Source organism: Penicillium hispanicum (genome assembly GCF_028827665.1).
Source record: "Penicillium hispanicum strain IBT 35686 chromosome Unknown utg000008l_segment0_segment0, whole genome shotgun sequence".
Taxonomy (NCBI): Eukaryota; Fungi; Ascomycota; class Eurotiomycetes; order Eurotiales; family Aspergillaceae; genus Penicillium; species Penicillium hispanicum.
The window spans coordinates 1,909,072-1,924,985 of NW_026623200.1; the positions used below are offsets into that span (position 1 = coordinate 1,909,072).

The 15,914-nt window shown below is 52.5% G+C and overlaps 8 protein-coding genes across 8 annotated transcripts; 4 read left to right on the forward strand and 4 right to left on the reverse strand.

The window, feature by feature from the left end:
- Positions 1 to 158: 158 nt before the first annotated feature.
- On the forward strand, positions 159 to 938 carry N7459_009558 (spliceosome assembly protein PRP11; the record flags this gene model as incomplete). The annotated part of the gene is made up of 2 exons (XM_056948726.1): positions 159 to 170; positions 243 to 938. The coding sequence occupies 2 exons, from the start codon at positions 159 to 161 to the stop codon at positions 936 to 938; spliced, it is 708 nt and encodes a 235-aa protein (XP_056795951.1).
- A 758-nt stretch (positions 939 to 1,696) lies between these two features.
- On the reverse strand, positions 1,697 to 3,822 carry N7459_009559 (serine/threonine protein kinase CBK1; the record flags this gene model as incomplete). The annotated part of the gene is made up of 4 exons (XM_056948727.1): positions 1,697 to 2,009; positions 2,062 to 2,538; positions 2,629 to 3,132; positions 3,203 to 3,822. 4 exons carry the CDS (start codon positions 3,820 to 3,822, stop codon positions 1,697 to 1,699), a joined length of 1,914 nt encoding a protein of 637 aa, XP_056795952.1.
- Positions 3,823 to 4,629: 807 nt separating this feature from the next.
- Positions 4,630 to 6,148, forward strand: N7459_009560 (Tim22-complex subunit TIM54; the record flags this gene model as incomplete). The annotated part of the gene is made up of 2 exons (XM_056948728.1): positions 4,630 to 4,720; positions 4,791 to 6,148. The coding sequence occupies 2 exons, from the start codon at positions 4,630 to 4,632 to the stop codon at positions 6,146 to 6,148; spliced, it is 1,449 nt and encodes a 482-aa protein (XP_056795953.1).
- Positions 6,149 to 6,712: 564 nt separating this feature from the next.
- Positions 6,713 to 9,342, reverse strand: N7459_009561 (peptide alpha-N-acetyltransferase complex A subunit NAT1; the record flags this gene model as incomplete). The annotated part of the gene is made up of 3 exons (XM_056948729.1): positions 6,713 to 7,167; positions 7,227 to 9,197; positions 9,261 to 9,342. 3 exons carry the CDS (start codon positions 9,340 to 9,342, stop codon positions 6,713 to 6,715), a joined length of 2,508 nt encoding a protein of 835 aa, XP_056795954.1.
- Positions 9,343 to 9,704: 362 nt separating this feature from the next.
- N7459_009562 (MIX23 family protein) lies at positions 9,705 to 10,351 on the reverse strand (the record flags this gene model as incomplete). The annotated part of the gene is made up of 2 exons (XM_056948730.1): positions 9,705 to 10,216; positions 10,279 to 10,351. The coding sequence occupies 2 exons, from the start codon at positions 10,349 to 10,351 to the stop codon at positions 9,705 to 9,707; spliced, it is 585 nt and encodes a 194-aa protein (XP_056795955.1).
- A 453-nt stretch (positions 10,352 to 10,804) lies between these two features.
- N7459_009563 (putative formamidopyrimidine-DNA glycosylase) lies at positions 10,805 to 11,950 on the forward strand (the record flags this gene model as incomplete). Its single annotated transcript, XM_056948731.1, has 2 exons — positions 10,805 to 11,397; positions 11,449 to 11,950. The coding sequence occupies 2 exons, from the start codon at positions 10,805 to 10,807 to the stop codon at positions 11,948 to 11,950; spliced, it is 1,095 nt and encodes a 364-aa protein (XP_056795956.1).
- Positions 11,951 to 12,139: 189 nt separating this feature from the next.
- Positions 12,140 to 13,285, reverse strand: N7459_009564 (uncharacterized protein; the record flags this gene model as incomplete). The annotated part of the gene is made up of 1 exon (XM_056948732.1): positions 12,140 to 13,285. One exon carries the CDS (start codon positions 13,283 to 13,285, stop codon positions 12,140 to 12,142), a length of 1,146 nt encoding a protein of 381 aa, XP_056795957.1.
- Positions 13,286 to 13,720: 435 nt separating this feature from the next.
- nar1 (iron-sulfur cluster assembly protein NAR1) lies at positions 13,721 to 15,592 on the forward strand (the record flags this gene model as incomplete). The annotated part of the gene is made up of 2 exons (XM_056948733.1): positions 13,721 to 13,828; positions 13,895 to 15,592. The coding sequence occupies 2 exons, from the start codon at positions 13,721 to 13,723 to the stop codon at positions 15,590 to 15,592; spliced, it is 1,806 nt and encodes a 601-aa protein (XP_056795958.1).
- Between the last annotated feature and the right edge of the window lie 322 nt (positions 15,593 to 15,914).

Genomic DNA, 15,914 nt, shown 5'->3' on the forward strand with positions numbered 1-15,914 from the left:
TGGAGTGGCCTTTGTTCTGTAGATCAATATAAACCAAAGGTCTACTTGGGGTCAAGTAGCTCTGGTCCCCCGGACCTGCAGCCGCTTACATAACCCCGACTATCTTTGGGCAAGCGCGCAGATTTGCCATCTCCAACTTCCCCAGCGACAGCAACAAGATGGATTACCAGGTATGCACACTTTCTCACCGTCGATGAACTCTTCGAATCCGTTTGAACCCCTCAAGTACTAAACTATCCAAGAACCGAGCAGGCTCCAAGTTTGGCGGTGGTGGTGTCGCCGACCGCTCAGCAACCAACGCCGACCGTCGCGAGCGTCTGCGCAAGCTCGCGCTGGAATCAATCGACCTCGAGAAAGACCCCTACTTCTTCAAGAATCACGTTGGCAGTTTCGAATGCCGCCTCTGTCTGACCGTACACCAAAACGATGGCTCCTATCTCGCCCACACCCAGGGGCGCAAGCACCAGACCAACCTCGCCCGACGAGCGGCGCGCGAGCAGCGCGAGGGCAAGGGCCAGGACCCATCATCACTACCAGGGGCGATGGGCGTCCAGGTCAAGAAGCAGACGATCAAGATTGGGCGACCGGGCTACAAGATCACCAAGATCCGGGACCCGCTGACACGCCAGACGGGCCTGCTGTTCCAGTTGCAGTACCAGGAGATTACACCCGGGATCGTGCCGCGAGTGCGATTCATGTCCGCGTTTGAGCAGAAGGTAGAAGATCCGGATAAGACCTTCCAGTATCTGGTTGTGGCGGCCGAGCCGTATCAGACCTGTGGGTTCAAGCTTCAGGCGAAAGAGGTCGATCGACGGGAGGGGCGGTATTGGACTTGGTTTGACGAGGATAGCAAGGAGTTCTGGGTGCAGATTATGTTCAAGACGGAGCGCGAGGAGCGCTTCAGTGGTGTGCCGGGTTTGGCACCTATGCGGATGTGACATGGTTATTCTTATTATTTTCCTTTCCTTTGCATCCTCGATCCCATTCGTGCCTTGGAACAAAAGATGAGGGCTTTATCTAGGGTGGCTAGTGGAGCTTTGGCGTTTGGGGGGCTTGCTTCATGTCCAAAATGTTTATCATTTATCAATCTCGAGCGATGTGGTTTTTGATATCTTCTATTGATACTGACCGTCCACTGCAATTACATCTTGCCCTTGCTCATAATCAATAAAATATCTGAGATGCACATCCATGTGCCAGGGCAGATGAAAGGGATACAACGTGTAGCAGCCCAAGCTCTACAGGGTCTTCCTGGCTACGCCCATGCATACCTGGCCATCGGAATCGAAGAAGCAGGATCATCAAGATCTATACTAACTATATATGACAACAGGGAATCTTTTGGATTTTCAAACTAGGAAACGCAGATCACAACCTGAGATGCAAAAGAAAAAAAAATCTGGAACATAGCCAACCCCATTCTCCTGCAGGGTGGCATCAAGAGGTGTATCACCATCACGTAGGGCGTTAGATATCGACAACTGAAACCAAAAGACGGCGCTCGGGGTCATGATTCGGGAAACATCGCGCTGATATGCTGAATGACAATTCGTGGCGAGGGATGAAAACATTCCGAGCCTCTACCGGGCCAAGAACATGCTGGAAAGGATAATGCTGCAAGCCCTGCGTGCTTTATGCCCCTTCTCAATGCAACGTCTGACCGGTGCAAATACCTCGAAGACATACGGCCGCACATTTAACTGCCTTGGAAGGCGTTGAATGCCTTGTATGTGTACCCGATGAAGGGCAAGCTCATCTCGGCCTCCTGGGAGTCCGGCATGGCACGGGCCTGTGCACGGTGAATGGCACTGGTGTCCTCCTGGGGGATCTCGTCAATCGGGAAGTACGACACGTCGATGTTGGAGCTGAGGCGGGGCTCGAACGGCGCACGAATCTTTCGCAACTGCTCCCACACCACACCGCGGAAGAAGGGGTGGTTCTTGATCTGAGTCGCGCCACCGTGTTGACCACCCTCGCTACCAATACGGTGCTCAGGATCACACAAGAAGCTGGGAGAGTTAGCATTGTACATGATATCGCGCTACAACTAGCCTGTCTTACCTTCGAATCAGCGATTCAGACTCACGAGAGAGAATCAGCTCATCGGGGAAGTAGAGGCATTCACGCCAGTTCACGATCTTCCGATACGTGTCGGTAGTGTCCTCGGCGCAGAACGGAGGCCAGCCAACCAGACATTCGAACATGATGGCACCAACAGACCACCAATCACACAGATAAGTGTACCCCTGACCGTTGAAAATCTCAGGCGCAATGTAGTCGGGTGTTCCCACAGTCGAGTACGCCATGGCACGGCGGGACTTTCTCCAAGTATTGATCTGCCCACGGTTTGAGACGGTCAAGTTGATCGCGTCGTTGAAGTAACCGGAGTTGCGGTTCCGATCCTTTGATGTTGAGTTTTTCAGGAGATTCTGGTAGTAGGCGTTGTCATGGGTCTTCTTGCCACCGGTAGAAAGACCGAAATCAGTGAGTTTGACGTGTCCGCCGCGGTCAAGGAGGATGTTATCCGGTTTGATGTCGCTATTTGAATTTGTTAGCGCCTTCCGAGCACCACCAGGATGGAGCGGATGTCGATAGAACACCCATCGAATGGCATTCCAGGGCACTCACCGGTGAAGGAAGCCAAGCTTGTGAACGGCCTCAATAGCCATCACAACCTCAGCCATGTAGAAGCGGGTGATGTCTTCCGAGAAAATTTCATACTTGATGAGCATAGTCATCAGATCGCCACCGGGCAAGAACTCCATCAGCAAGTACAGGTACGCAGTGTCCTGGAATGACGCGTGCAACTTCACCAGCCAAGGGTTGTCCTTCGAATCGGCCAGAATGTCACGCTCGGCACGAACGTGAGCTAACTGATCCTTCTTGAACATCTCCGTCTTGATTAACGACTTGAGGGCGTAGATCTTGCCGTCGGTCTTGCGCTGCACGAGCTTGACCTCACCAAAGGCACCTTTACCAATGATCTTGATGGTTTGGAAGTTCTGTGGAGTCTCCTTGGTTCGCAGAAATCGGAGAAAGTCTGATTCTTTTTGCGAGATTGAGTTGGCATCCTGGCGCTTCTTCTCGGCAGCAACATTCGGGTCGCGGAGTGTCTTGTCGATGTCGACCGAGCTAGGGAAAGCATATACGTCAGCTTACAAGACTCGAATGCTCCTGTCCGTCAACAGAGGCAATTACTCACCGCATATTACGATCCCGGGCCCGCTCAATGTTCTCATGGAAGAAAACCGTGACGAGCTCCTTCGCGGCCTTACCCCGCTTGTGCACATTCTCAGAGTATCGGTCCGGGAATCGCTGGAGCTCCTCGTTCTCCGCCGGTGGGCGAGGACTGCGAGGCACAGGAGGCACCAAGTGTGCCGCCTGCGCCTGGCCTGGGGCAGGGGAGCCGCCCGCTGTGCGAGGCCGTTGGGCGGGCGAAGCGGCCCGACCGAAGAAACCCCCACGGTTGGCGTTGAGGTCCTGGTTGGAAAACTGCTGGATCAGGCCATTGGTTCCATCGGCGGCGTAGCCCATGCGGGTCTGGTAGGCTGGCTGAGGCGACTGCAGGGCCTGCTGTTGCGCGTACTGCTGTTGCTGTTGCTGCTGGTACTGCGCCTGGGGCGCGTAATGACTGGCCACAAAGTAGCCAGGGGCGTATGCCGGGTTCGAGGGATCGACGTAGTCCTGAGCCCCCTGGGTCTGATAGATAGGCTGAGGAAATGCGGAGGGGGTGGTGGGATAGGCGCGGCTGTTGGCCGCGTAGTTGCGGTCATTGTACCCGTAGTTCATATTCATCCGGTTATTGTTGTTGTTGGGATCCATGGTGAAGGCAGCCCCGGCTCCCTGGCGTTCAAGAGAGGTAGTGAACGAGAGGATGGGGGGATGGAGGAGAGAAAGGTGGATGGGAAAGGAGAAGGCGGGGGAGGTTGAAAGGAGCGGTGGCTCAGGAGGCAATCCACCCCAAATGCCCCCCTAGACTGGCATCGGTTTCGCATGTCTACCAGGGCCAAAACTGCCTTTCGCCCAGCCATGCTATTGGTTCTAAAAGAGGCAGTGTTGCTGTATCAAGTGTTCTACGATCCGGCCAGTTGCATGCTTGTGGAGATCGTTTCGATCTCGGATCGTCCTTGTCGATTTAGTAGCACCGGACAATTGGAAACACGTATCGCCCCTGTGTTATCGTGAACATCAAGGGAGAGGGGCACTGTAGGGGCCCTTTGTGGGAGTGTGGAAGTGTTGCACATTCCAGTCAGATTATCAACAAGAAAATTCCGCGGCAGGCAAAGTCTCTGCTTTACACTCGCACGAGGTGAATATCATGGGGAACACATCATGATTATGGCCAGCAGACATTCAATAGCAATCCGGAGAATTCATCCTAACAAATGTACAGGTTTAGGAGGCATGTGGAGTTACGCCTCAGAAAGAAAAAAAACTGAACAACCCCAGTCTCACGCCCAATATCAATCTGCGAAGACCAAAAGTACTGCAAAAGTCATGGTCTGATAGACACGTTGCACGTGACCGGATCAATATAGATCCGGGCTCTGCCGGGCTCGGGCATCTTGGAATTTATTCCGCAGCGCAAGCTCGCCTCAGTCGCTAAGTTGCCTGCCTGTTTACAAGACAATGGCCGACTCATCGAAGACTGGTGCTGCTACAGGCCCTAGCCAGCCTCAGGTGGCTTCCAAACCGCCCAATCCTGCCCTCAGGATGCTTGGTATGGCTTCATCTTTGCAATAGAGAACCCGGGGGAAGGACTGGGTGCTAATGGGGGAACGTGACCACAGGCTTGCCGAATTTTCGCTTCAAACTCCCCTCGCGAAATTGGATGATATTCTTTACCATCACCGGATCCTTTACTGGTGCCTTGATCTATGACCGGCGCGAGAAACGACGCGCGCAGCAAAAATGGTGTGAACTGGTGGCCCATATTGCAAAGGAGCCGCTAGCAGTGGAGCACATGCGCCGGAAAATGACTGTCTATCTTGCTGCTCCTCCAGGTGATGGCCTGCGTGTGGCTCGGGACCACTTCAAGGAATATGTCAAGCCCATCCTGACCGCTGCGGCGTTGGATTATGCTGTGGTGGAAGGCCGACGGGAAGGTGAGGTGCGAGCCGGCACGGCTGAAAAGATTCGCAAGATGAGAAGAAAGGCCGGTGAACCGAGCACGGTTGTGGAAGAGCCCAGTGTCGAAAGAGTTGTGCTGGAAACCCGTGAGCACATCGGTATTCAGGATGAGCCAGGCCCGAAGGGTGACTTGGTGATTGGCCGACACACATGGAAGGAATATGTCCGGGGTCTGCATGAGGGCTGGCTTGGGCCCTTGGATCCCCCGCCTGCGCCGGTGGAAGCCCTTGCCCCTGAGGGAGCAGAAGAGTCTACAAAGGACATGGCCGATGGTGATCAGCCCTCCGAGCAGCAGGACAGCTCGGAGAAGAAGGCTGACAGCGAGACTGAGAAAGAAACGGAGAAGCCAAAGAAACCTACTGGTCCGGAAGCTGCCTACATCGCCCCTGCCGAATACTCTTCCGCTCACCTCCCTCCTTCTATACCTCAAACATTCGAAAGCTCCGTCCCTATTGAATTCCCGCACATTCTTGGCTTCCTGAACACCCCCATTCGCATCTATCGTTTCCTGAACCAGCGAAGTGTCGCCGACAAAATTGGGCGTGAGGTTGCGAGTCTTGTTCTCGCATCCAGCGCAAGATCGTATCGTGATGAATCCTTCAGCGCTGACTCCGAACTGAGCGGAGCTACGATTGACCCTACTCCGTCCCCAGATGGCTCGCTCTCAGACCTTGCCAGTGGCAATTATGAGCAGCAAACCGTTCTAGAGGATGAACAAAAGGAGTGGCACAAGTCCGTTCACAAGCGCGAGGAAGGCGAAAAAGAGCGTGAGTGGCTGGACGACATTGTGCTCGACCAACGTATTGCCTCACGTATGCAGCGTGCGGTTCTCTCACCAGAGAATGAAGCCCGTTCTCATCGCATTGCTGAAAAGACAGAGTATGTCCTCGGGGAAGAACGTCCGCCGCACGTTCCCTTCTGGAAGCGTATGTGGATTGAGTACGGCTACGGCGAGGATGAGGAGACGATCAGGAGAAAGCCCATTCTGGGTAACATTGACGGGGAGGAGGGTGTGTAAGTACCCTGTTCTCAAGCGAGTCCTGTGTTATACATAATAGAAGGTGGTGGTGTTTTTTTTTTCTTCTCCCTCTTCCGGACATGAGGGCTGACATCCTGTTTACCCATTCTTGCATATCCACTCCCTCCTCGGTTTGTACAATAGGCGCTGTTTTGTCCTTTTGGAAATGTACATGACAAACTGCCCAAATCTAAACATCTTCTAATCTCGTTCGTTGGCACTAAACGTGGAGGGCCTGTAGAAACGGTCCCAGATAGATCTTGCCAACAGGCTTTTCTTAGCATATAGAACTACTTTTACATTCAATGAGTATATTTTGTTTTCAGAGGTTGACGGATGTCAAAAGGTATAAATCCGCCTGGGCTTTCCTCTCTTGCCAGGCATCCAACAGAGGAAACCCGAAGTCTTTCCATGCAAGGCCAGTTGATTGATACTTGATGTTGGGTCCGTCAGGTGGAAGTGGAAGCTTGGAACCATCGTCGGTACTAACAGACCCCGCGAGTCTTGCACGACCGATCCAAATGAGCAGCCAAACACAACAATAGCTCGACCAGGTTAGGAAATTCAGTTCAGTTCAAAGACTGACGACTCGGGCCACTTCTTGTTCGCCTTTTGGATGTAACCAGCCTTGTCGCTGCCCCACTTGCTCAGCAGATCAAGGCCAATGGCAGCTTCGTCGATGGTGACTTCGGGAGTGTCGAGGGTGGCTAACAACTCCTTCTCGCACTGCGGCTTGGAATCCGCATTCAGGAGCTGGCGACCAGACAGGGCAGCCTGGACATGGGCAACGCTAGTCTTGTTGGCGGACAGGTAAGACTCATTCCACTCCTCGAGCTTTTGGGACTTGGGGAGCAACTTCTCAAATTCGGCATTGACAACCTCGGCGACCTGGGGAGCAAGAGGCTCGGGAAGGCTATCAAGAGTCTTGCGGAATCGAAGGAGCTGGAGGTGGAGGGTGGGGTTGGAGGGATCGATAGCATGGGCTGCTGTGAGACACTTGAGGGCGAGAAGGTGCTTGTCTGCGAGGTCCTACGTCAGTAATAATTCCAGGAAACAGTGTCCACTGCGCTCAACTTACTCCTCCTAAGGTAGACCTCAAATCCAAGGCACTGTGCCTCAATGTTCTGCGAGCTGAGTTCGAGCAGCGGCGTCAAGAACTTCATCACATCTCTGAGTGGGTCCTTCGTCTGCACCAGAGTGTTACCAAAAGGATCCGGATCCTCCTTCTTGACCTCGCCGTCCAGATCTTTAGCGTTGGCAGTAGCGGCCTTCCGTGCTGCCCGCTTATCAGCCTCAATCTTCTCCAGGCGTTGTTGCTCCTTCTTGGCCTTCTTGAGAGCTTTCTTTCTCTCAGCTTCGTCAGGGAGTTCAGCGCCGTTGACCGCGTCGGGCATAGGTCCGTGGGCAAGGTCAGGCTGATCACTGAGCAGCAAATATGTCTTGATCGCGGAGAGGGCCATGCGAATATAAAAGGGGTGCTCGCGCAGGCGATCTTCCCAGCGCACCATATCGACGTATGCTCGAATCATGCCTTTCCGCAGGGAGAAGCTGTGGAAATCGAATTGATCCTCCTGCCAGGTATCGAAGATGTTGTAGACTCCGTGGAAGCGCTTGAGAGCTAGGCCCAACTTCTTCTGCCGCAGATACGCCTCGCCGTCCTCAGTAAGATACCACACGCACTGCATTTCGTGAAGATCACCCATCGCCCCACCAACAGTCTCGTTTCGCGTGAACTTGCTCATGAGGTCAAGGCCAAGGTCGTTTTCGTTGTTGCGGAGCTGGTACTTGGCGGCCTTCGAGTTGATGTACCGGTCCTTCTCATCCAGGAGTCGTGCTTTCTCCATCTCCTCTGCGGCCTTGACGGAGTTGCCGTAGTGCTTCCAAATCCGGGCCTTGGTCATCTGATACTCAACGGCCTTTGGTGAAAGCTCGATAGCCCTGTCGACATTTTCCATGGCCTTGGTAAGGTTGCGACTGAGGTGGTAGTTGTAATGCTGAGCCAGGAAATAGTAGGATGACGATAGGAACTCATTGTTATCCTTGGGGTCTGCAGACCCGTTCGCCTCTGTGTTCGATTTCCCAGAGACGTATCCCTCCACCAGACCCTGTACCGCATCACGCTTGGCGGGATTGCTGTATAGGAGCTTAATGTTGGCGAACAATGAGGGAACACCCTTCTTGAGCATCCGCTGCAAGTAGACATCAGCTGCCTGTTTGAAGTCCTCGCCCTCTAGGAAGTCGAGAGGAATGCGTCGGGCCGCATCGCCGCGCGGGTACTTCTCCACCCACTCATCATACAGAGCTTTCAAAGTCTTGTGGTCATTCTCCGGGATCCCCTTAGCCTTGATCAACCCGTCATAGTAGATCGAGTTCTCTGCGTTGCGGTCCAAAAGAGCGGTATATGCCTCTGCTGCTTCAGTCTTGCGATCAAGTCGCAGAAGGTAGTCCGCCTTCATCTCCATGACGGCGAGCACATCCGTACACCGGTATCCAAATTTCTCCAGGTGTTCCAACGCTCTCTCCAGGTTCCCACTCTCCGCGATGATGGTGTTCTTATACAAGGTAGCCTCAGAATGTTCCATGTCCGCCACCGGTGGTGTTTCCTTGAGAGTCTCCTCGTAGGTGGTCAACACCTTCTCTGCCTCCGCCAAGTCACCGGACAAGTGGTGAGCAATTGCGAGCGCTGTCCAGTTCTGTCGGAATCCCGGGCGTGCTTGCAGCATCGAGCTGCGACTCTGAATGTATCCCTGGAAATCCCGCATTTGCATCTGGAGGAGCGCCAGATCCCGCTGGATAGGCTGAGACTCGGGCTCAAGTCGCAAGGCAAAACGATAAGCCTTAATGGCCTCTTCGTAGTTCTTTTCTTGCCGGTATAGAAGTCCGTAGACGTGCCAGCAAATGTGCGACTTCATGTCATTCCGCAGGGCCTCCTTGGCCAGCACAAACGCCTCCTCCAACTGCCCCAGGTGGCTCATGATCAGAGCCTTCATCGCCTGTGTATCGCCATGGTTAGGGTTCTTGCGAAGAACCTGGTCTGCCGTTTTGATGCCTGGCACGATGAAAACGTGAGCTTATGCCGGGCGATTGAAGTGGGGTGAGGGTGAGGCCTGACCTTTCTTGTATTGCTTGAGCTCAAAGTTGCGAACCACTTGACGGAACAAGGACTGGTCCTTGGAGTTCAATGGTTGCGGCATGGTGGGCGATGGCTGGGTGAATTGACTTGTGCGAGGGAGGAATCGATGTGTGCGGGGAGCGGCGTCTCCGAGTCCGAACTTGGCACGAGCGAACCGCCCGATAAGAAAGGCTGACGATTGCGTCGGTCTACGGGTTCAATGCGCCCGCGCAGCCACGCCGTGAAGCAAACCCACTTTCAAGACTTTCTCAAAATCGTCGATATGCAATTTTGGGTCATATTTCAATGGTTATGTTCGCTGTAACAACGCTATATATATGCAGTATTGTACATTTCAAAGACCACATCTTCTAGAGTGGACGATAGACCTAAAAAAGAAGAATGAAGATGGTCAAAAGGAAAAGTCCATAGGTACAAGGAGTCTCAGTGCTGGTTTTGGTGTCGCCATGTGTTTAAAGCATCCTCCCAGGACTGGGAAGTGCCGCCACATCTCTCAGTCACCAAGCCCCATGTCCGAGCCCGAATAATCTCTTCAACAGTGCGTTGATTGCGAACTAAGTTGGCTAGTGACTCAGTCCTTGCTTCTTGGGGGAAGAAGCGAGCGGAGTAAGGGTCCAATCGTTCATCGACGACCCGTTCGCGATCCCGGGCGGATTCGGTCTGTCGTAGAATCAAGTCCGGATCCTCGGGATCGGGACTGGTGGCCACACCGGCGCAGTAATTTAGGACATCTGAGCGGGTTTGCCATGAAGGGAATAGCACGTTATCCTTGAAGCCCTGGCAAGCCTGAGGATCGATTGCTTTCCGACCTTGGGAATCGGTTTGCCGCACAGCAGTGGAAGATGGGTCAAATCCCATCCGGGCGGGAGTGATTAACGCATTGAGGTTCTGTGCAATTGAATCATCGATAGTCGATCGAGATAGACGCAAGAAATCTAGGGAGAAGATTCAAGTTAGTGCCAAGGGTATCCAAAAGGGTCAGTTAAGTTATACGAACCTCGGAGCAATCTTTCGTCGAAACAAAACCGAGGAGTCAGCGCCGGGGCCTCTATAGATGATGCCTGTGACATGATTTTTTTGTCTGCCTCCTCAGAACCACGATTCTTGTCCGTAGCCCAAAACCACTCCAGTTTGATTGGAGATTCGGAATTCCAATTCAGGTGGTGTATGATAGAACTCAAATGCAATTAGTCGCAGCTGGAAATGCCGTCACCAATATTGGTTATATATTCAATATAGGAGAGCACAGCTGACAATGATCTCAGCTTGCAGAATGCAGGTAGCCTGCTGCAGTTGCAGTTGTGACGAGTTGCAGGTGCAGTTGGTGTTGCCGTCATAAGCTGCGGCAATTCCTCATCCCCATCGGGACTAGTGCTGATTAATGTCCATTACTACGGCACGTGATCGCGCGGCGCGTTCGTGTTGCGGCCAAAATGCGAAGGGAATGACTCGGCCTTCTCCGCATGCTGGTTCTGTCTTTCCACTTTCCTTTTAGTCTGGTTTGTTCATACATTTTCTCCATCATGCCTGAGCTTGCCGAGGTTGCGCGCATTGTACATTTTATTCGCCAGCATTTGGTGGGAAAGACCCTCTCCAAGGTGCACGCGCAGCACGATGATATCGTGTACGGCAAAGTGGGGACCAGCGCAGCCGAATTTCAAAAGGCGATGCAGGGGAAGAAGATTGTTGGCGCCGGACAGCAAGGCAAATACTTCTGGATAACCATGTCTTCTCCACCGCACGCGGTGATGCATTTTGGGATGGCAGGATGGCTCAAGATCAAGGACGCCGACACATACTATTACCGCTCCGACAAACCTGCAGATAAGGAGTGGCCCCCGAAATACTGCAAGTTTTCGCTGGAAACGAGCGATGAACCCACGACAGAGGCAGCATTTGTGGATCCTCGCAGGCTCAGTCGTATTCGACTGGTGGACTGTCCGGCTGACGAGATTCGCAACCACACTCCGTTGAAGGAGAACGGGCCGGATCCCGTTGCGGATAAGGATATTGTGACAGAATCCTGGCTGGCGGAAAAGCTGAGGAGCAAGAAGGTTCCAATCAAGGCTCTCCTGCTTGACCAAGCAAATATCAGCGGAATCGGGAACTGGATGGGGTACGTTGCGCTTTCACAAACGTCACCTTCCCATGCGCTAACTTTACCCAGTGATGAAATCTTGTATCATGCCAAAATCCACCCGGAACAGTACAGCAATACATTGAGCGAGGATCAGATGAAGGAGCTCACTACTTCGATGCACTATGTGTGTTCCACTGCAATTGATGTCCTAGCAGACTCCGAGAAGTTCCCTGAACACTGGCTCTTCAAACATCGATGGGGAAAGGGAAAGAAAAATCAACCCGCAGTTCTTCCAAATGGAGACCGGATTACCTTTCTGACTGTTGGCGGCAGGACAAGTGCAGTGGTTCCATCGGTCCAAAAGAAGACAGGCGCAGTGGCTAAAGACATTGACGAGAACGGGAATGGTACATCTGCGTCGAAGAGAAAACGTGCAGTTAAAGAGGAAGAGGAAGAGGAGACCGAATCAAAACCCGAGACCAAGAGTCGGGGGTCCTCAAGGAAGAGTAGCTCGGTTGTGAAGGAGGAGGATAGCGAGGAGAAGAAAGCAAATATTGGTCGAAGACGCTCAACGCGTTCAGCCAAATAGTTGATCTTCACTGTACTAATAGATATGCAACAACACATACGGATGAAGGTGAATGAGTTGGAAGCGCAGGGCACTCTGTGAAAGCTTCAAGATATGCTCTGACTACATTGTGAGAAGGCAAGACAAAATCCACATAAACTAAAGGAGACAGAAACCGCCCAAGGGAAACAACGAGAGAAATCACATATCTCAGTCCATATTCAGATCCAGGTGGTGCAGAGTTGCTTTGAAGGTGGTAAAATTGGCACCATCGGGCTTATCTAGCACAGCAAATAGGACCATTTCAAACCACCCCTTAAACTCCTTCTCCAGGAGCACCTTCTTCCAACAATTCGCCACTTCCTGGGCAGGGTGGTTGAATACTCCGCACCCAAGTGCCCCGAGAACAAGCCGTCGACGATCATAATACCCTGCCACTCGCAGAATGAGGCGCATCTTTTCTTCCATCAATGTTCGTTCCCCCGCATGTTGGTACCGAGATGGGTCATCGGCGTCTAGCGCTGGGTTTTGTGTTGCTGCCATGCTGATGACACTCACCACGGGAAGAAGCTCAGGCTTGTCCATCCACATGTATGAGTATCCCTTCTTGTGGTTTTCTCGGAAAATTATCACGCTGGGCGAGTAGATACATGCGTGCGGTCCCATTGGATAGTATCTGGTAGGAAGCGCTATACTCAGCGTGCTGCGATAACAAAGCTCTTCTTCTTGGGCCATAGCTCCATTTTTCCAGCCACCCCCCATACGAAATGCATTTGCTAGGTTTAAAACGCAGACTGATCCCGTGTCGTTACTTTCCAAAATGTCGTGCGCACTTTGAAGAGTGATTGCGGCGTCGTATGTGTCTTCTCGCACAACTTTGACCTGTGTTTTGAGAGCTGGATAGAATTTATGGGTAGAGTCAAGTTGTGGTGTGGTTTCAGACTCCAGCAGGTGCGCGACAAGAAGATCCTTGTATTTGTTGGCGCTAAAGATCGACGATATCTTTTGTTCAGTCTCGGTAGCGACACGGCGCAACATTGCCCTTCTGTCGTAGCTGGTGCTCGATTTTGAGGACTGGGGAGCTTTGCCCTTTGGGATCGCTTGTGCAGCCATTTTTCGGGTAGCTTGTGTCTCTAGCAGGAGATGGGTCTTTAGAGCGAGTGGGGAGGCTTCAGAGTCTGCTGAAGGCGACTCAAATGAGTCGGAAGCAACGGGTATACTCGGCGTGAGAGCACCAGAGTCAGAACTTGATAGTCGAGGGTCGTCTTTCTCGACTTTCTCAGAAACAACGTCTGACTTTGGCTTCAAGCGGTAAGGCAGAGCATGAGACGGATCCGGGGAGTTTGGACTTGACATTTTGACTTGGGTCTCCTTTATACCTCTAAGCTGAGTGGATACTGGTTTAGGATTCAGGGGTCTTGATAGGCTGCAACAGACTGAGTTGTTCACGTCAAAGAGAAAGCTGCGGCGATGAAAGAGGAAGGGTGGAAGGCAACAGTTGAGGGAATAGTTCGGAAGCAGCCAATGATAGCGCGTGTCATCCTGCGGCGGCGGTCAGAGCTTATCGGCGCCGATATCGCCACCGATGACAAAGCCCGCGGCGCTCGTTGGTCATCCTTCTCGACCTATTTTCCTTTGGCAGCTTCTCTGGTTCTCTTTTAAACTCTTACCGCATTGCAATCTCGAGTCCTTTCACACTTATCCTTTGTTCGAGACTTGAGTGTCAGTGATTAGCCGGGCTTATTCTTTGCTGTGCGGGGTCCCCATCGTCCAAAGCGGCATCCCGCCACAATGAGCGCGATCCTGTCGGCAGACGATCTGAATGACTTCATTTCGCCCGGTGTCGCCTGCATTAAACCCGTTGAAACACTTCCACAGAAGGACACGAAGGATTCTGAGGTAAGTATCGCGAGCTTTGGGAGCCCTGTCTCATATACACAACCTTTTACTGATTTCTAATCACAGAACCCCTACGAAGTAACAACAGAAGACAAAGTCGAACCCGAAAATCTCCCACCAGCACAGATCTCCTTGACCGACTGCCTTGCCTGCTCTGGCTGTGTCACTTCAGCTGAGGCAGTCTTGGTCTCGCTCCAGTCTCACACGGAAGTTCTCAATACACTCGACAATTACCCGGAGATTCCTCTGGCACAAGGACAGAATGGAACAGCCCTGGCAAACCCCAACACTCTCGGGGAGGGCATGATATTTGTCGCAAGTGTCAGCCCGCAGGTAAGGGCTAGCTTGGCAGCTACTTATGGCATTTCGGAGAAGGAAGCGGGGCATATGATCGACCAGTTCCTCAGTGGGCCGCGGGGATTGCGAAGTGGCGGAAGGAATGGGAGTGGCTTTACATGGGTTGTGGACACAAACGTCATGCGAGAGGCTGTCCTGGTTCTCACCGCGGATGAGGTCTCGGAGTCACTCAATGCTCAGAATACTTCTTCAGGCGGAGACTCGGAAAATGCACCTCCCAAGCGACCAATCCTGTCGTCTGCATGCCCTGGCTGGATCTGTTATGCTGAGAAGACACATCCGTTTGTTCTTCCTCATCTGTCTAGACTCAAATCCCCGCAAGCTCTATCGGGAACGTTTCTCAAGACAGTTTTGAGCAAATCTCTTGGAATCCCACCGTCTCGTATATGGCACCTGGCAGTCATGCCATGTTTCGACAAGAAGCTGGAGGCCAGTCGAGAGGAGCTGACAGATATGTCCTGGCGAGAGAGCTTTGGTGAGAACCCTGAGGATCATCAGCCTGTTCGTGACGTGGATTGTGTGATCACAACGCGCGAGCTCCTCTCCCTAGCCTCTTCTCGAGGTCTATCGCTACCCACACTGCCTCTCCAGTCACTTCCTTCATCCCTCGTGCCATCATTTCCAGAAAAGACCCTTGATTCGTTTGTGTCGCTCAAACATTCCTCCGCCGAGCAGTCACTGGCAACTGGCACTTCCGGCGGGTACCTACACCACGTCTTGACCACCTTCCAGGCTCGCAATCCTGGCAGTGAGCTTGTCACAAATCGTGGACGGAATGCAGATGTTGTCGAGTATGTGGTCACGTTCCAAGGCCAGCCCATCTTGAAGGCAGCTCGTTACTATGGGTTCCGAAATATTCAGAACCTGGTTCGAAAATTGAAGCCTGCTCGTGCTTCCCGAATGCCCGGTGCAAAGCCTTTGGCTGGCCGACGTCAGGCTGCATCCCGCAATACTGCCTCCGCTGGTTCAGGATCAGACTACGCTTATGTGGAAGTGATGGCTTGCCCGGGTGGCTGTACTAATGGCGGTGGTCAAATCCGTGTGGAGGACGCCCGGGAGGCTACATCCTCTTCCCAAACGATGGAGATTACGGATACCGAGGCAACCAAGCCGTCGCCTCACGAACAGCGAACTTGGCTCGCTCGCGTGGACGAAGCATACTTTTCGATGGAGTCGGATTCGGAGCCCGACCTGGACAACCAGTCCCAGCCACCCTCTATCGCTGAAAAAGAGGCTCGAATCCACGAGGGTCTCAACCGCTGGTCGCAGTTCATTGGAAGCCCTCTTTCCAAGCTGGTCTATACAACTTATCGCAAAGTGGAAAGCGATGTTGGGAAGGATCCACCTTCAAATAATGACACGACTCGAGTGGTCGAGCTTGCCGGAAAGATCGGTGGTGGATGGTAAATTTCTTTTTTTTTCATCTGGTCCATTTATTGCATGGCGTTGGCATCCATCATGTTCCGGTTGCATATCATGTGGGGGGATACCATACTTCTCTTTTACTATTTTCATGAAGAACATATATGCATCACGATCGTGATCATGATCGTTATCCGGAAGCTCGCTTCCGGGTCACTGGAGAAATGACTTCAATCTATACTGAACGAATATACGACTTTCTGATTTGTCCAAGCTCTGGAGTTCCAAACACCTCGGTAAAAACCCATGCTAACAGAAGGCTGCTGAGTTCAAAAATAGAGATAGTTACACCACCCCAGCACGAAAC